The sequence below is a fragment of the Monodon monoceros genome, unplaced genomic scaffold (assembly GCF_005190385.1).
Source record: "Monodon monoceros isolate NGI ecotype Baffin Bay Population unplaced genomic scaffold, NGI_Narwhal_1 Super_Scaffold_22, whole genome shotgun sequence".
Taxonomy (NCBI): domain Eukaryota; kingdom Metazoa; phylum Chordata; class Mammalia; order Artiodactyla; family Monodontidae; genus Monodon; species Monodon monoceros.
This window is the reverse complement of record NW_021703779.1, coordinates 89712861-89733185: the sequence shown is the minus strand read 5'-3', so window position 1 is coordinate 89733185 and position 20325 is coordinate 89712861. Positions and strand designations below refer to the sequence as shown.

General features: G+C 42.1%; 1 protein-coding gene across 2 annotated transcripts in view; it reads right to left on the bottom strand.

The window, feature by feature from the left end:
• RNF128 (ring finger protein 128) overlaps positions 1–20325 on the bottom strand; it is a 97974-nt gene that overhangs the window by 52824 nt on the left and 24825 nt on the right. Inside the window, exon 1 of one of the 2 annotated variants that reach the window (XM_029239860.1) lies at positions 5670–6414. The exons of the other annotated variant lie outside the window; for it this stretch is intronic. Coding sequence (XP_029095693.1) covers positions 5670–6162 — 493 coding nt within the window. The 5' untranslated portion in view covers positions 6163–6414. Of the gene's footprint in view, positions 1–5669; positions 6415–20325 lie in introns of those variants that run through there. 2 annotated transcript variants of the gene reach the window in all.

Here is a 20325-nt window from a genome sequence, read left to right as displayed (position 1 = left end):
AGATATGGGAACATATGTATATGTATAACTGATTCACTTTGTTATAAAGCAGAAACTAACACACCATTGTAAAGCAATTATACCCCAATAAAGATGTTTAAAAAATGCAGAAAGTACTATAAGAGATGGTGTTCTACAGGAGATAAGAGAAGAGACTATTTTGTTTTTGGTGTGGGGGCTGTGGTGGGAAGAGGAAAAGAAAGAATTACAAAAGGCTTCAAAGATGAGGAGGCATCTGTGCTGGGTTTTGAAGGATGGGTAAGGTTTTGACCAACAGAGCTGGTAAGAAAAGGGTATGTAGGCAAAAGCAGAAGTACGAGCAAAGGAATGATAATGGGAAAGGGTAGAGAACATGTTTAGGGATCAATATGAGACAAGAAATACATAAAGCTTCACAAGTAGGTTGGGACTAGATCATTAAGAGTCTTATATGCCATGCTGAGAAGCATAGTCTCAAATTTATAAGTAATGGGCTTTTGAGCAATGGCGTATGTGTGACCAGAGCTGTGTTCCGGTGGCCACGTGGAGGAAGAACCGAAGGGAAGAAGTGACTGGAGGCAGGGAGACCAAGGCTAAGTATTTGTTCCCATGAGAAGATACAGGAACTGAAAGCAGTGTAAAAACAATTGTGAGGGAGAAAGGAACATATGTGAGAAGACTGAAATCAACTGGACGTGGCAGATATTTACTGGAGGGAGAGTGTTGGGGGCCTGGGTATGAATGCAAGGAAGAAAAGGTATGAGATGAGTATGTTAATAAAATAACAGAAATGAAACAAAAGAGAGGCAAGAGAAGCAAGAGACTGCTTAGGAAAGAGTTTCAAAGTAGTGATCAACAATATCAAATACAGTACTGCCGAGAGATCAAAAAGGATGCACGTGGAACAGATTCTGGAATGGTATTTTACGTTGGTAAATCATCACCACCCATTCTCTTCTCAACTTCTTTTGAGCCTATCATTCTACTAAAATAGGTTCTTTTTGATGTCAACTTACTAGGGGGCAAAAAAAAAAACAAACCAAACCAGCCAACAACAACAAAAAACCCAACAAAGAATAAAAACTAAATGTCAAGTGGTTGAGAAAGGATTGGGTGGTAATAAATCAGTGGAAAATCCTATTTCAAAGTCCTTGTGAATGGGAAGAAGATTGGTTACTTGAGGGATAAGCAGTTACTTGAGAAAAAAATGACAAACACAGGTGGGCCAAAAGATCATTTTCTGGTAAAACAGTCAGTCTACTCAACTTATTCCTAAAGGGTTACAGTCAGATGTCAGGTAATATGGACCCTGAAGTACTCTAGGCTATTCATTTTCAAATTGTATACCACCAACATACAAATCACTTTTCATTTTCTAAAATACATTTAACTATCTTAACTGTAATAAAGAAAAATTATAGTAGCTTCCTAAATGTCAGGCTCTATGCTAAACACTTTATCTGTAGTATCTCATTTAAACACTTTATCTGTAGTATCTCATTTAATCCCTTAACAGGTAAGTTTTTTTTTTAACATCTTTATTGGAGTATAATTGCTTTACAATGGTGTGTTAGTTTCTGCTTTATAACAAAGTGAATCAGTTATACATATACATATGTCCCCATATCTCTTCCCTCTTGCATCTCCCTCCCTCCCACCCTCCCTATCCCATCCCTCTAGGTGGTCACAAAGCACCGAGCAGATCTCCCTGTGCTATGCAGCTGCTTCCCACTAGCTATCTATTTTACATTTGGTAGTGTATATATGTCCTCAGGTAAGTTTTTTATTATGCCCATCTTACACAGGAGAAAACTGAGACTTAGAGAAGTAAAATACTGGCCTAAGATTTTAAAAATATTAAGTGGCAGAGGGAGGGAGTTTGGGATTAACATATACACACTACTATATATAAAACAGATAACCAACAAGGACCTACTGTATAGCACAGGGAACTATACACAATATTTTACAATAACCTATGAGGGAAAAGAATCTATATATGTATATATATAACTGAATCACTGTGCTATACACCTGAAATTAACACAACATTGTAAATCAAGTATACTTCAATAAAAAAAAGAAAACCTAAAAAAAAAAACCTGGTAGAGGCCATCTTCTTAATACACTCTAAGAGGTCTTTCAACAATGTATACAAGCAACTGTTTTATATAGCAAACTCTATCCCAGGGAAGACCACCAAATCACTAACTTAAATGGCTTGGTTCATTCACTTTTTTACAGCCCTCAGGAATAATGCTTCTCCTGCCATCCCTCTGAATATGTTTCAAGTTCTTGTAAATGCGTCATGGATTATGAACGTGGAAGCTTTGCACAGGTCTTTCAATAAATTCATGCCTGCACATGTTGACTCAAGGAAAATTGTGTAAGGAAGTACTGACACCACTTCAACCCGTGGGCTGTGCTCAATTAGAAAGCATGCAAGGCTCAGGCTCATCTGCTTGGCGAAAGGAGACTAGTTAGTTGTGCAACAACAAGAACATGCATAACGTGTCTCATCGTGACAACCATACCTTTTAGACAGCTTTAGTGCTTACTCTGTTTTGGCTGCTTCTTATCTGATTTTCATATTTAAATAAGACATGAATAGTGATTAAACTGTGAAACCAAAATTTTCTCTGCATTTTATTCCCAGTTTCTGGATCCATTTGAATGAAAAATATCCAGAGACTGCAGGATCATCTGTTAATAAAAATCTGTCATTTAAAATTTTTTATCTGTGTGAATCAGGATTTTCTGGAAGATAATATACAGAAATAAACTGCATGGGTTGCTGCAAGCCTACAGCTACCCTCTGGGAAAATTTGGTATCCATAAAAATAGCCTGATTTTTTAAAAAAATAGTCTGATTTTCCTAATCGATTGCACTTATATAGTGGAGTTTCTCTCCAATACACAAAAGTTTTAAAGCTACTGTTCTAAACCAGTTAGTTCTGTTACTTGAAACAAATAGGTCTTCATGGTCACAGGACTGTGATAGGTGGGTGTGGATGATCAACACGAACTCCAACAAAGGACAGACAATTCAAGCATAGGCCCCTGCGAGAGGGGGTGAAGAAAGGTTTTGTAAACAAAGACCACAGCAATGGCTTTTCCACATTTGGTGGCCCTTGTAGAATTCATGGCAATATATATTGTTAATCAACACATAAACTTCAGTCCTACCTCTTTGCCACTAAAATCCAAGAGAAATCGTTTTTGACCAGAGATTACAACAAACCCTGGGATTACTCTCAGGAATGAGCAAAGCAAACAACACAGCACTCTGGAAACAAATATTTAACAACATATGTGGATGAAATGCAAAGTGATTTTTCCCCTGTGTTGAAAAGTAGTTTCTCCAGGAGTTCAAGGAAGAAACCTGATTCCATTCCTCAAGTAACTAGCTAGTTATTTTAGCTAGTTAGCCTAAGTGTAACATTGCTACAGTCAGCATCTCAGATAATAATACATTTTTAGCACCTCTTTTCTTTTCTTTTTTTTTTTTTTGTGGTACGTGGGCCTCTCACTGTTGTGGCCTCTCCCGTTGCGGAGCACAGGCTCCGGACGCGCAGGCTCAGCGGCCATGGCTCACGGGCCCAGCCACTCTGCGGCATGTGGGATCCTCCCGGACCGGGGCACGAACCCGCAGATAATAATACATTTTTAAAGTATCAAAACACTTTTCTGAAAACTGAAACTCAGTAATGTTAAATAATCTGACCAAGGACACAAAGCTATTGTGTGGTAAATCCAGAATTTGATTCTCATTCTTGACTACAATGCGTTTGCTTTTCCTAGTACACCATACTGTCTCTCAATAAAGAATAAGTAAGATGTATGTAGAGTGCCTGGCACATAGTGGGAGCTCAACAAAATTAATTTTATTGTCCCCTAAATCTATCAGATAAATATAAGCTTATATACTTAACAGAAGTAGGATGAAAGCAGTCTAAATTGGAATTCTCTAACTAAAGAGTACTCTTCAATTCCAAATCATCTGTGCAAATGAATCTCATTGGGAGGAAGCAAAGTCAAACCCTTGCATTTAGGTAGCCAGTTGAAATGTAAGGACTTTAAAATATACCAAGTCCTTATTCTTTGTTTCTATCAGCCTTTAAAAAGTAATTTCATTCTAATCAACGAATTATCAACCAAAAGAGATGCAGTTGCTCCTTTCTTTAATCAGTATAAAATCTAAGAATCACCGCATTTTAGAGCTGGGAGTTCATCTAGTTCATTTTTTGTCACGATCTGCCAACCTGGCTTCCTCCTCCTGCCTCTATACTATCATTTGACCAGTGAGTAACTTGTACAAGGTTGTGAAGCTGGTAGAGGCAGAGAAGGGACTAAAAGAGCTAAAATCTCCTAAGTTCCAGTTCAGTGCTCTTTCCATTATACCACCCAGCCACGCAGTGCAAGTGCTCTCTAGACAGGGCCAGACATACTGTTTTAGGAAAAACACAGAATCTCCAGTAGCTAAACAAGCAGATTCATCTCTCCAACAACTCTGAAAAGCTGATCCTATCACCTAACCTTTACAGAGAAGGATGATGTGTTAAACTCTTTCCCATCATTATTTCATTTCATCCTCAAGGCAAACCTGTGGGAGTGGTTCATTCTTAGTTCCTTCCCATTTGCTTGAGGAGGGAATCCAGGCTAGACTTCAGATAAGTTGCTCAAGGTCACAGGACTAGTAAGCAATGGAGCCGGAATTTAACCAAGGTCTGACTTGAGGCCCAGCTCTCAACAACTATGATATACTGCTACTACTATTACGTGTCTCTGCCTTTTTCTCCCCCGATTTTTTTTTCTTTGTCTTTTGGGGCCTAGGATCACTATGTACATATGGTATGGATACCTAATCACAAATAGGGAGAAGGTTTCTGGAAGGATAACTGAAGAGGGGAAAAACAGTAATCCACCTCATCTGCACAAATTTAAGACCTACCTGGATTACATTTTCCAAAGCCTAGGCCTTTGCTAGCCTCATGCAGAAAGCTCTTCTTCTTTAATAACACTAATCACCTGTTTTGCCACTCAATATCCTGAATCAGATTTTTTCAAATGCAAAGGAAAGCACTGATACCAAAAATCACTTGGGACCTGAGACCCCTGGGCAGAGAAGAACCCAACAGCTGAGCAAAGTTTCCACCAAAACTGGAATGAGGTTAACAGGGCACAGTAACACAATCTTGTACCTGATACTAGGAAACATGCAGAGAAAACAGTGAGAGAGAAGGGAAAAAATCTGCTGCGGGCCTGAGGCTGTTAATCAGGACAAGACTGAGGAAGGGATTTCCAGGCAGGCTTCTCGGGTAGGCTTCTTCCCAGTCATTTCAAAGCCAATGCCCACCACCAACCAATTAATCCAATGCAAACCACCCTCGTGAAACAGCAGGAAAAGACGACGCAAAGAGCCCAAACAGTCCTTCTCGAGTTGCCAGCCTCCTCACTCTGTTTTCACCCTTTTTCACCAGAGAGGCAAATTCTAAAGGATTTTTCCGCCCAAACCCCCGACTCAGGGTGAATCTCGGGGAAGAGAGGACCCTGCCCTCACTCGATGGGGACAGAAAGGACACTCGTTTTCCTTCGGAGCAAGGGGATAGGGGGAAGATTACACTGAGGAAAATAAGGGAAAATGGCCTTGGCAGGGGTTTGATGGCGCGCAATTCGGTAGCGGCACTCACCCGGGTGAGACATGGGGATGACCTCATTGCGGGTCCCCGGGAAGTTAAAGATGACGGCTCCAGACGCCCCTCGCTCGTAAGCCAGATGGATCTTGTCTGCGAAGGTGCAACCCCCGCCGCGCTGGATGAGGGCCAACCAAGAGACTTGCACGCTGCTGCCCCAGTCCCCCGGGACCGTGGGCACCGTGAAATTCGTGTGCGGGTTACAGGCGTTCAGCGCCCCTGGTCCGTCGGGCGGTACCAGGACCCCAGCCACTGGCTCGAGCGGCGAATCCTGGCCGTACACGCCCTCCTCGCTCAGCTCCCACACGGTGCGGTTCACTCCGGTGTGCGGAACCCGCCAGGACACGTTGAGGTACGCGGTCCACACTGCTTCGGCTCCCCGGGAACCGGGGGCTTGCGGACTCAGAGCCAGCAGGAAGCACCAGGCCAGCAATCGGGAAAAGCCGCAGCCACCGCGGCAGGAGACCCCGGCCCCGGGCGGCGGCCCCATGGCGCGCGCGCTCTGCGGTTCCCTAGGGCCCCTGGCACGCGCCTTCCCGGCTCTCGGCGGGACCCCGGCCTTGGCCAGGTGCGCGCCAGGTGGGGAGGGGGCGGGGAGCGACTGGCACGCGCGGCGGGCTGGGTCGAAGCCGACAGGCACGTAACGTCGCTGGAGATGTTGCCGCAGATGCAGCTCTTCGGAGCTTCAGTCCTCTCTGCTACTGCCTTGGCCGCGTCGGGCTCCGGGGCTTTAGCGTGAAGCTCCGCCCAGCCGACTGGGGGTGGAGGCGGCTGGGAGGGAAGAAAGGACACTGCGGGATCCGCCTTTTAAAAGGGTAACAGGGGGCTTCCCTGGTGGCGCAGTGGTTAAGAATCTGCCTGCCAATGCAGGGAACAGTGGTTTGAGCCCTGGTCCGGGAAGATCCCACATGCCGCGGGGCAACCAACCCCGCGAGCTACAACTACTGAAGCCCGTGCTCCACAACAAGAGAAGCTACCACAATGAGAAGCCCGTGCACCACAACAAAGAACAAAAGCAGCCAAAATAAATAGACTAAATAAATTTAAAAAAAAAAGGGGGGTAACAAGATGGGCAGGCATTAGAATAGGATCGGAGGCTGTGTGGTCAGGTGTGTCAAGTCGTTGTGTGAAAAGTGGACAGGCGAGGAACTATGGAAACAGAACAGAAACGCTCGTTGGTAGGATTTGAGTCCCTTTTGAATTGCAAGAATATATTTTTCCCTCGTAACGTTTGCCTGCGGGGCATTTCTGGCTTAAGGTGCCAGAATGCGAAAGTACTTCTAAAAAGCGCAGATCTGAAAGGTCTGACTTGCAGTCCAGAGAATTTGGGTAGGTGAGTGGTGCTTAAGCAGGCTATTTACTAATTCTCTAAGCGGGGGGGGGGGGGGGGGGAAAGGGGGGTGCTTTTTTTTGTTTTAAACTTTTTCCTTTCCTTCTCTAAACAAGCGTCATACCTATGTATTTCCTTCTTACCCTTACCTCATACTAAATATACTGCATCAGAAGCCCCTTCTAAAAGTAATCTTAGCCCTCAAAAAGGAATGACCATTTTCATACTCCTCAAAACTAAGCCTCTTTTCTTCCATTTTCCGCAAACCAGACTTACCCAAACAGATATGTCTGCGCCATTCATGACATTAACAATCTTTCTCCATCTCCCACTAACTAAAAAAGAGCCTGACTCACCTTGACAATTCACTCACAGCACTATTGCGTTAAGATTTCTCCTTACTTTAAGTGTACAATTTTTATCTACCCTGTCAGTTGTTACATTTAGTAGGTGCTCAATAAATATGCATAGATTAAACTGAATTAATACTTCTGGTGTCTGACAGTTATGGATAACTTTTGGCCTTGGGGAAATTACTTCTCTGTGCCACAGTTTCCTCATCATCTGTAAAATGGGGATAATAATAGTACCTACCTCATAGAGTAGTCTAGATGATTAAATGAGTTCATACATATAAAGCACTTAGAACAGTGCTTAGCAGAGTGTAAAAATTATATCTGTTAAATACTGTTATTATTAAACAGATTCAGGGACCCAATACTTTTAAAATAATATTAAGGTTGTTACTTTGAGGTAATAATCAGAGAAAGTAATGTTCAGGATGTTTACTTTTAGCCATTTTTTTCAGTTCAAATAAACATAATTTACCTTATCCAGCCCAACATTTGTTAAATTCCTAATCAATCATTCCACTCCCCTGGCCCAACATTTATTTAATCAATATTATTTGCAAAGATTAAGCATGGGACAATCCTGCACGTGATGCTCTTATGGCTTGAGAGAAACCTAGAGGAAAATTAACACCATAACCAAAGAGCACCTAGAATCCAAATAAATGGGCAATTTTGTGAAACATGAATCGTAGGTGTTGAAAGGGACCTTAGAAGTCAAGGGAGGTATATGGGACCAATAGCATGGCACCCCCAACTACTGATGATGTTAATCTCTTAGATAAAAATTACCTAGGGGAAAATAAAAGGGTAGCATCTGTCTTCTAAAGAAATGGTACGGGACTTCCCTGGTGGCGAAGTGGTTAAGAATCCGCCTGCCAATGCAGGGGACATGGGTTCGAGCCCTGGTCCGGGAAGATCCCACATGTCGCAGAGCAACTAAGCCCGTGTGCCACAACTACTGAGCCTGCGCTCTAGAGCCTGTGAGCCACAACTACTGAGCCCACGTGCCACAACTACTGAAGCCCACGTGCCTAGAGCCCGTGCTCTGCAACAAGAGAAGCCACAGCAATGAGAAGCCCGCGAACTGCAACAAAGAGTAGCCCCTGCTCACTGCAATTAGAGAAAGCCCGCATGCAGCAACGAAGACCCAACGTAGCCAAAAATAAATAAATTTATATATAAAAAAGAAATGGTACAGTTCCAGAAATTGTCTGAAATTGCTGGTGAAGAACACTCAATATTCAATCAATATTACCTGCATGATTTGGACTTCCCTGGCAGTCCAGTGGTTAAGACTCCGCACTTCCAATGCAGGGTGTGTGGGTTTGATCCCTGGTCGGGGAACTAAGATCCCACATGCCGCGCTGTGCGGCAGAAAATATATACATATAAAACCTGCATGACAGTCAACTATGTTGTACTTTGAAGAAACAATGTGTTTAAAAGAAAAGAGATCTTTTATAAGGTATTTACAAAAATGAAGTTTGGAGAGACATTTGTTAATATTCATTCTTTCTTAAATATTTATTGCAATCTACTATATGCCAATCATGGGCTAAGCATTGGGTTAAAACAAAATAAGACATTAACTCTGCTCTCAAAAAGCTCATAAATTACCTTTGATGAGACAAACAAGCTGATAATTGTAATATATATAGAGAGAGAGTGCTGATGTATATAGTATAAGAGCTACACTAGAGGTATGCATAGGGCAGTAGTGGGTGTTAGAGAAGAGGAACTAACCCAGACTGGTAAGTAAGAAAAAGCTTCCCAGAGGAGGTTACACCTGTGCTGACTTTGAGAGTGTTAGCCTTTCTAGACAGAGAACAATACAAGAAAAGGCACTGAGGCATGAAACTGAAAATGTTGAGAAACAACAAATACTACAGGCTCTATAAACACCAAGTGTTTGGAACCCAGAGTACGAGGGATAAAGTTATAGAGGGACAAAGGGGTCAGTTCTTGAGAGTCCTTTGGGTAAAGCTAAGGAGTTTGGACTTAATCCAAAAGCAAGGAGTAATATAATCAGGGTTTAAGCAGGGAGTAATAAAATCAGATCTGAATTTTAGTGATCATTATGCTTCTCTGTGAATAAAAATTGGAGGAGACAAGAGCAGAAGCAGGGAGCCCAGATACAGGATTGTTGGCAGTGCTCCAGGTGAGAAATGAAGGTGGCTTGGACTAAATTGGTAGTGGAGATAAAGAGAAATGGACAGATTGGTAATGTATTTTGGATATAGAATCAACAGGACTTGTTTGGAGGATGAATGAGAGGGAAGAGTTAGGGATTGCTCTGAAGCTTTTGGCTTGGAAGACTGAATGGCATTTAATTAGGAGGAGGGTTTTAAATGTGTAGAGTGGGTAGGAGGAGAAATGAGTTCAGTTTAGACAAGTTGAATTCAAGGTACCCATGATGTAACTAGGTAGAACTGTCCAGCAGGTAGTTGGATTCTCTGATTACTGAACACCTACCAAGCGCAAGACACTCGAGAGGTGCAGGTATACAGAGACAAATGAAACAGTCCCTGCCCTCAAGGAGTTCATAGTTTAGTAGGAAAGTCAAAGAGGCAAACACACAATAACAGTATAGTGTAATACATGTTATCACTGAGAAGAGTATAGGGTGCTATGGCAACATGGGCGTGGCTCTCATTGCGAACAAATAGAGCTAATCAAGAAAAAAGAAAGTAAGGATATTCAGGCATAGGCAATAGGCAATACATGAGAACACCAGCGAACATTCAGGGAACTAACATTCAATAGTTAGGCATGTCTGGGGGAGCAAAGGGGGAGCCCAGGGGAGTGAAGCAGGTCAAGTGGGTTATGCCACAACATGAAGAGTTTAGAAATCTATGTTAAAGAGTGTGGGCTCAATGCACATGTGCACACACAGATACATAAAGTAAATATGGCAAAATGATAACAATTGTTGAATCTAGATGGTGGGTATATAGGTGCTCGCTGTAATATTTTTCAACTTTTCTCTATATTTTAAACTTTTTGTAATGATGAGTTTAGGTTGTGAATTTATATTGAAATCAGTGGATCAAACAAATGATAGTATCGACCAAGGCTTACATAGATAATCTGGATTGTATGAGGGCAAGACAGGAGGCAGAGAGACTGATACGGAGGCTAACACCCTCAGCACTATCTGGAGGTCTAGACCAGTAGTGGAGATGAAGGTATCAGACTATCATAGCTTGATGACATGAACCATTAAAATCATCCTATGAACTCCCCTTGCTATGAGCTCCTCCTCACCAAGCGACCTTCTTTTCATCATTTAGCTCCTCCTGTAAATATGCCTACAGGGAGGTAATTCTCTGATCAGCAAACACTAGTATCTGTTCCACTGGAAGTTATACTTCTCGTAATAAATTAATCAGTTGGCATTCTGGTTTATATACTGGTCTCGTGAATTTGTTTAATTGTGAGTCAGTCCCCAGGAGCCCAGGCTCTGCTAATACTACCAATCAAATTTCAAAGCTTACAAAGCTAAGAACCAGACTGTAGATCATGACTGCATCAGAGTGCTCCTACTTTATGGAGCCTTGTCCGGGTAACTCTCTGGCTTTCCCTAACCATATCCCTCTGTCTCACTGTGATTTCTCTTCAAACTGCAACAGAGCCTCGCTACTAAGGATGAGATCTGTTGATCGGGAGCATCAGCACTGTCAGCAAGCTCATGAGAAATGAAGAATCCCAGGTCCCACCCAGACTTGCTGAATCAGAACCTGCATTTAAACAAGATTCCCAGGTGATTTGTATGTAAATATAAGTTTGAGAAGCCCTGAGTATCCTGAGGGTAGCCAGCACTCAGCCTCTGCTTGAACACTCCCAGTGTCAGAGCTTACTACCTCACAAAGCATCGCATCCTGAGTAGTACTGCGCTTTTCTTATTGGAAGGTTCATGGAAATGCAGTGTGATTTTGCTTCAGTCTTTCCTCTTCCTCCCACCCAACTCTTCCAACCCCAGGTCCCCAGAGTTTCCATGCTATTCCCCAGCTGTAATATCACCACTCCACCAGGGCCTTTGCTGTGAGCAGTTTCCTGGTACCAGACTTCACCTTATTCCTGACCCTCAAACCATATTTACCAGGTCCTAAATGTATTCCTTCGGAGCCCTGCTGTCCCTAAGGCTAATAACAGCTATTGTTCATTGAGCATTTACTATGTTCTTTACATGCATTCTCTCATTAAATTCTCACAACCATCCATTATTATCCCCATTTTCAGAAGAGGAAACTCGCTCAGAGAGAATTAGCAACCCCCTAAGCTCATACAGCTAGTAACAGAATCAGGATTCCAATGCACTTCTGACTCTGAGTATTAATAGCCGATAATGACTCAGTATCTTCCCTCTAGAGAGTGGTATTTGCATTCTAACATCGCCTTATACCCAAGAAGGAAAGTTCATGTGAAATGTTTCTTGCATGCATTTCAGGCACTGTGACCAGTGACAGAGATATATTTGGGCCAGGAGGCTTTTTGAATTCCTCAAATCCTACCACAAAGGCTAGCCTTGCCAAATATTTATATCAGCAACACTGAACTGAAAGTTGCCCTGAGCAGTGCACTATCTAATGATGAACTGGTAAACAGAGCAGCATCCTGCAGAAGCAACAGCAGGGTACCACCATGGCCAATTAAGTTTCCGATCATACTGAGTTTCTGTGGTGGTGCAGAGATGGGCCATAGTGTTCAGCCTTTAATATGTCTGCAGGAAATGAGACACCACATCTGGCTTCTTACCATTAAATGGTAAAGCACCATCTGAGACAACTAGTGTCCTGGCATCAAAGCAATGATGTGGCCACACAGCTGGACAATATAGGTGTAGAGAATGAATGGCAACAAATTTCCACTCAAGGCAGTTGCCCCTTTTATAGCAAGAAGATGACGGTGGTGTGGAGAGAGAGAGCAGCCAAACAAAACAGAACAAAAAGCCCCAAATGTGATGCTGCAGCATACTTTCAAATACTATACTGTTACTTGCAAATGCAGGTAAACCTCAGTCAGCTCAAGTGGGTATACAACCATTAGAAAACAGGGGATATATTTTTTTTGCGGTACGCGGGCCTCTCACTGTTGTGGCCTCTTCCGTTGTGGAGCACAGGCTCCGGACGCGCAGGCCCAGCGGCCATGGCCCACGGGCCCAGCCGCTCCGCGGCATGTGGGATCTTCCCGGACCGGGGCACGAACCCGCGTTCCCTGCATCGGCAGGCAGATTCTCAACCACTGCGCCACCAGGGAAGCCCAAAAAACAGGGGATATTTTTAAACAAAGAATTCATGCACTCGAAGAAAAGACAGAATTTCAGAGAGGGGCTTTACAACAGTAGGTGTGCTGTATCTGAAACTAAGAACAGTCTTATACCTGTAACAGAAATAGCTACCATTGAGAACCTGCTAGGGGCCAGATACTTTACAACCATGAGATAAGTATTATATGCTACATCTTACAGAAGAAGCAACGTGCGCTCAGGTTAAGTAACTTGCTGAGGGCACCCATTAGGGAATAACCTAATGACTGGATTAGAATTTGACCCAACATCTTAGTACAAAACTACACTCTTCTCCTTATGCAACATTCCACTCCTTATAACACTACCTTCCAAAGTAGAGGTAGGAAGGAAACATATTTATTGAGAACTTACTATGTGCCAGACACTGTATGTGTATTAATTATATCATTTGATTCTTACAACAAGTAATAAAAGCCCATTATTTTCAGATGAGGAAAATGAGGCTCAGAAAGGTGAAGTATCTTGCCAAAGGTCACACAGCTAGTAAGTGGCAGAGTTGGAATTCACATGGGAGCATATCGGACTCCAAATTCTATACCATTTTCACTCTGCTGTACTACCTCTCCACACACGTAGTAAGGATATTATTACAAGGTGGAAAGACTCAGTGTTTTTCAACCAGATATGGTAACACATTTAACCTACTAAGAACCCCTCATCAGGGTGCCCTGATTTCTTGCTGAGAAGCCCTGGAAATCCTAGATAACAGAGATTATGAAAGTACATTTTGTCAAGTGCTTCATCATCATTTATAAATGTCTACATCTTCAGTTGTACACACTCGCTCCCATGCATGTGTGGAGTGGAATGCCTGAACATGTGTTATGTGTGGAAAGGGTGTTTTTTGTCCACTGACGAAAACTGGTACAGAAAGGAATTGTACTGATAAGGATAATGCAGAAAATTTAAGCTGTGTCAAGTTGATTGCTATTGAGGGATCAGATTAGCTATCTTGAGTTTGGGGAGATGATTGAGGGGATCCCAGATTGCTAAAAAGGGATAAGAGTGGGGAAGGGCCCAAGGCATGGGAGGGCAGCAATGGCTCCAGGGGAAAGTTGGGCAGGGGAGGTGCTTGGAGGGAAAGATGGACATGAGTGATTTTTACCCTCGCCTGCAGTATCAGGACAACCTACTTGGGAAATTAATCTGTTCTCATGCAGTCTCCTCTCTCCTTTTTTTTTTTTTTTAGGTTTCTAGTAAGATGAAGACTTCCAAAGAACTAAATTTGTGTCCACAAGAGATTTATGTATATTAAAAGAAAGAAAAACAATTGCTTGGGGAAAATGGGAAAAAAATGTTTTTAATGAATTGTGCCCTACAGATATGGCCACATATTTGAGGTTTACTTCCAATCCGTTTGTGCTACTCAGTAGACTAGATCCACAGAACTCCCTCATTCCAGTCTCTGTTGTTATTTTTAACTTTTCCATTGACTGGTTATGTGACACCAAGGAAGTTTCTCTTTCTTCTTTCTCAGCTACAAAATAGGGATAATAATAATGGAAAATTGTGCAGATATATATTGAACCACTTAGTGTTCCTTCAGATTAAAGCCTACCAAATCAGCTAGTGTAGCTAAAATAAATATCTATGATTTTGCCACTGCCTAGGACAAATGACAGAATCGCTGTAGAAGGGAGTGGGCCTTGCAGGCATGGATAAGATCAGTTTACTAAATTAGGGAGGGGTTAAGTTCTTTAAAATGCACATGGGCAGTAAGCTTTTTTTTAGCCTACAGACAGAATGGGATTCCATTCTAATAGGAGCCTAATTTGATAATTCCTAGTAAAGCTGGGGCTTCTGAAAAGCAGTTTAAGAATAAACATAGTGGGCTTCCTTGGTGGCGCAGTGGTTAAGAATCCGCCTGCCAATGCAGGGGACACGGGTTCGAGCCCTGGCCCAGGAAGATCCCACATACCGCCGAGCAACTAAGCTCCTACACCACAACTACTGAGCCTGCGCTCTAGAGCCCGTGAGCCACAACTACTGAGCCCACGTGCCACAACTACTGAAGTCCGCGCGCCTATAGCCCGTGCTCTGCAACAAGAGAAGCCACAGCAATGAGAAGCCCGCGCACTGCAACAGAGTAGCCCTCGCTCGCCGCAACTAGAAAAAGTCCACGTGCAGCAACAAAGACCAATGCAGCCAAAAATAAATAAATAAAATAAATTAATTAATTAAATATCATAAAAAAAGAATAAACATAGTTATATTGTAGCACATAATCACAATCACCTACTGAGGCCAAGGTATACTCTTTTTTTTTTAGAGTAGAAACTTTATTTTATTTATTATTTTTTAAAGTTTTATTTATTTTTTGGCTGTGTTTGCTTGTTGCTGCACGTGGGCTTCCTCTAGTTATGGTGAGCGGGGGCTACTCTTCATTGTGGTGTATGGGCTTCTCATTGCAGTGGCTTCTCTTGTTGCAGAGCACAGGCTCCAGGCAGGCGGGCTTCAGTAGTTGCAGCATGTGGGCTCAGTAGTTGTGGCTCATGGGCTCTAGAGCGCAGGCTCAGTAGTTGTGGCGCACAGGCTTAGTTGCTCTGCAGCATGTGGGATCTTCCTGGACCAGGGATCAAACCTGTGTCCCCTACATTGGCAGGTGGATTCCTAACCACTGTGCCACTCGAGAAGTCCCAAGGTTTACTCTTTAGAAGCTAAAGTCAGCCTGAGTGTGGGCAAAGGCAGCCTTTGTATTCCAAGGGGCAAAGTCAAAAATTCACAGCTGCCAACTATATGCATTAGGATTAGTTGCTGCTGGCCAGGGCTCAAAATCGATCAAAAACTTGGAGTAAACAAGTATCTGGCAATAAGTGACCAGGTACTAGCAAACAGTTGAGACAACTGAAATTAGCTGGCCTCCCACTCATGATTCACATAGTAATTAAGTTCTGTCACACCAGAATTAGATGTGTCATGGTTATGTTGGTCTCAGGAAACAGGCAAGAGACAAGCAGGCCTTCAACAATAGGGTATTTTATGGGCTTCCCTGGTGGCGCAGTGGTTAGGAATCTGTCTGCCAATGCAGGGGACACGGGTTTGAGCTCTGGTCCGGAAAGATCCCACATGCCGCTGAGCAACTAAGCCCGTGTGTCAGAACTACTGAGCCTGTGTTCTAGAGCCCACGAGCCCCAACTACTGAAGCCCGCACACCTAGAGCCCGCACTCCACAACAACAGAAGCCATCACAATGAGAAGCCCGCGCACCACAAGGAAGAGTAGCCCCCGCTCGCCACAACTAGAGGAAGCCCACACGCAGCAATGAAGACCCAATGCAGCCAAAAATAAAAATAAATAAATTTTAAAAAACAAACAAAAAAACCCAAAAGGGTATTTTGTGGTTACAAAAATTACTTTGGTTTGACTTCACCACAAATCATGCAGTATAAAGTATAGGAACTTTAATGAGGAAAAACACTAATGGAATCATCAAAAGGAAAAAATGTCCAGATCCACTGAACCACAGCACACTCAGGAATCCATAAAATCACTTCTCCCTTAGCTGCCAATCTTCCAATTAGCAGAGGGTGGGTATACTCTTTTCTAAGTTGTCTCTATGTAATTTTGTATGCAGATAGGATCAGTATACTTCAGGTCCTTCAGAACAAACTAGTTTGGACACAGAAGTCAACAACTGCTTAATATTCTAGATGCTGTCAGCTCTGGAGCCACAGAAAGCCTTTTAGCAGAGGCAATGAAGTGGCTCAGCAATGTTTGCTTTTTGTGGGGGGAAAAAAGAGAGAGGGAGCAGACATTGAAAGCCTGAAGCTCCTGTTTGTTTGAAGAAGAGTTTGTCAACTTTACCTTCAATAATCCCACCAGTTCATTAAATGTTTTCCTTTTGTTGAGGCGGTTATGGTTGAAGTGTTTACAGACCCGATGAGAGCATATGTTTGGGCCCTACAAGGTGTTTAGGGCTCAATACCCTGATGGTTTTAGGACCTTCTGTTTGTTTGGATTCAAGGCAGTATGAAAACTTTTCAGCACACACATTCCAAGAATAAGGCTGTCTTATATCAGTGCCTTCAGTTATGCCCTCATAAGGCATTTTCAGCAGAGGTTTTCAAGTTCCGAGACAGGTGGAACAGTCAATTGCTTAAGGGTAGTATACTGGAACAAAGTAGATTTATAACGCCTGCTGTTATCCAGCCTTTTTTTTTTAACAGAATCTTAGCCCTGTCACTGCAAGTTGTGTTATGTAGCAGTGAACAAGCAAAGAAGAAACAGACTTTCTGGGAAAAAAATGTGCTAGACTAATCCCACCTGATAACTGCAGTCAGTATTTGAATTTAGGAAAAAAAATTTTTTTACTAACCTCGACCCTCTGGGCCATCCGACATACAAAATGATAAGCAATAAGCATCACTGGGCATACAGGACTTATAATTTTCTCTTTTCGAGTTTCGGTGATTTAAAAGAAAATTCACACATTCTCTAATTTATTCCTTAGAATAATAAACATTTTTTAGAGCTTCTAATATCTACAAAGTCTTATGATAGTTGCAACAAGGTCCCTCCATTTAGTATCTTAGTCTACTTGGGGTAAATTGTACCAAGGAAAATTTTGTGAGCCCTCTCTTTGTTTTTGCCTATGTGAATCTAGATTATAAGCAATACAAGCTTTAGTTGAAAGCCTAGTCTAATCTCAGTTGCCTACTAATGGGGAAGAGAAGTGATATTAATTTTCTCTCAGATTATTGTAAATAGCCTTCTAATTGATTTCCCTGCTTTTAGTCTCTCCCTTACTCCAAGTCATCCTTCATATTACTGCCATTTATACTTTTGAAAACATAGCTATGATTATGTCATTTCTCACTGTATATTGAACAGAATAGAAATTTCTAAGCTTTGATGGCTAGGATCTCAACAATCTAGGTCCATCTGACCACTGTCTCCTTTATACCTCCACTGTGTCTGAAATATATGTGTATTATATATAGTATCTTCCATGCTGCATTTATTTACTTACATATCTCCTCCATCAGAGACTGAGTTCCTTGAGAGGAGGGACCATGTATTTTTCTTCTTTGTAGCCCCTGCTCTTAGCCTGGCACATTAGAGTACATTTGAAAAACAGTAAGTGGACGGCAAGAACTGGAGGGCAGGCTGGTTAGTTTGCTGGCTAGCTGGTATGATTTTTTTTCTGCTGTGTTTGTTAAGGTATAATTTACATACAATAAACATTTTTTAGTGTACGGTTCCATAAACTTTGACAAATATTCAATATATAGTCATGTAGCCACTACCACTATCAAGATATAGAACAGTTTCATCACCCCCAAAATTCCACATACTATGCCTTTATAGTCAAAGCCCCCCACCTCCTTAACCCTTGGCAACCCTTCATCTGTTTTCTGTCCCTATGGTTTTGCCTTTTCTAGAATGTCATATAAATGGAATCACTCAGTATGTAGTTTTTTTTGTGCCTGACTTCTTTCACTTAGTAAAGTGCATTTGAGATTCATCCATGTTATTGCAATGGCAGGGCATTTAAACAAAAGAGTGGTCAGAGAGATGGGTGCTGGGAAGGGGTACAAAGTCCTGTGTGAGTATAGAGGCAGGAATGTTTGCTTTTGACTTAAGAAATTAGGGGAGATTTCATGGAGAAAGCAACGTCTGTCTGAGCAGGGCCTTGAGGGATAGGTGGGATTTTTATAGGTACCAATGGTGAGAGAAGATATTTCAGTAAAGGATATAGCAGAAACAAAAGCTCAGAGTCAGGAAAGAGCAGAGGGGATTTAGGAAACATTATTTCAGTTTGTTGAGAGCATAAGAGGAGGAGTAGCAGGAGATAGGGCAGAAAAGGTAGGTTAGGGTTTTGTTGACCTTGAAAAGGTATTTAGGAATTTGGTCTTGATTTATTAGGCAGTGGATAGTTATTGCAGGTTTTTGATTCAAGCTCTTCTTGGGGGAGAGTAATAGTTCTGCCTGTAGGTAATTCTGTTACCCTGCCTGAGCTGAAGTAGACAGCTCTCTTTCTGGGTGAGTATACAACTGTGACCCGTAAAACAAGGCCACAAATGATATTTAAATATATCAAAAGCATACCAAGGATATAAAATATCTGCACTACTGGTACTCGCTAGAAAACGTGTTCATGAAATGACGGAATCTAATACTTACCAAAAGCTCTCTTATCTCTTCATTCACTTGTATTCTCTCAATTCTCTCTACAGTCAAGTTATCCAAAAGCCAAGCATTGTTCCTGGATTCTATTTTCCAGATTCTCCACAGAAACACCTTCACTGGGTTAAGTAAGAATTAATGTTATGGCTTCTGTCTTAGCAGATAGCCAATAAAAAAATTCTGGTTTAACAGCATTTCTTTCTTTTGTAAAACTTTGTTATCCACTGATATTACTCAAATTCCTATGTAAAAAGAACCCATTCCTATTTGGGATGCTTTTTGTTTTTCCTGGGACAAGAACAGACATTTCACCAAAGAGAATAGTATACACATGGTAGATAAGCACATGAAAAGATGTTCAACATTATTAGCCATTAGGGAAATGTTCATTAAAACCACAATGTGATATCACCGCACACCTATCAGAATGGCTAAAAAAAAAAGTGATCACACCAAATGATGGTGAGAATGTGGAGGAACTGGATCACACACACATACACTGTTGGTGAGAAATGTAAAATGGTATAGCCAATTTGGAAAACAGTCTGTCAGTTTCTTATAAAACTAAACATGTAACTACCATATGACTCAGCAATATCAGTCATGGACCTCTATCTTAGATAAATGAAAAATTATATTCACTAAAACATATATATATGAATATATATGTGAATATATATAGCAGCTTCATTCATAATTGCCAGAAACTGGAAACAGCCCAAATGCTCTTCAATAGGTGAATGGTTAACAAATTGTGATACAGCCATACCGTGGAATATTACTCAGCAATGAAAAGGAATGAACTATGAATATATGCAATGATCTGGATGAACCTCCAGATAATTTTACTGAGTGAAAAAAGCCAATCCCCCCAAATTACATACAGTATGATCCCATTTATATAACATCTTTGAGATGAAAAATTGTAGTAATGAAGAAGAGAGCCACGGAGAGGGTATGGGGTGGAGTTGTGTGTCACTATAAAAGGCCCACGAGGGAACAATGTGGTGATGGAACTGTTCTGAATCTTGACTGTGGTGGTGAGCACAAGAACCTAAACATGTAATAAAATTGCATAACGACTTCCCTGGTGGTGCAGTGGTTAAGCATCCACCTGCCAAAGCAGGGGACACAGGTTCGAGCCCTAGTCCAGGAAGATCCCACATGCCACAGAGCAACTAAGCCCATACGCCACAACTACTGAAGCCCACGTGCCTAGAGTCCGTGCTCCACAACAAAAGAAGCCACTGCAATGAGAAGCCCACGCACCGCAAACAAGAGTAGCCCCCGCTCGCCGCAACTAGAGAAAGCCCACGCGCCACAGCTAGAGGAAGCCCACGCACAGCAATGAAGACCCAACGCAGCCAAAAATAAATAAATAAGCAAATAAAAAAGAAAACTTCAGCTGCATAAAGACCTTGTATGACCTATCTGCGCATCTCCGAGGACCCCAGCCTAAGAATCCCCTCTTTAGATGGATTCTATTTTTATCCATAAATGTCTTATTTTTTGTATTGGATTTAACCAAGGGACTAA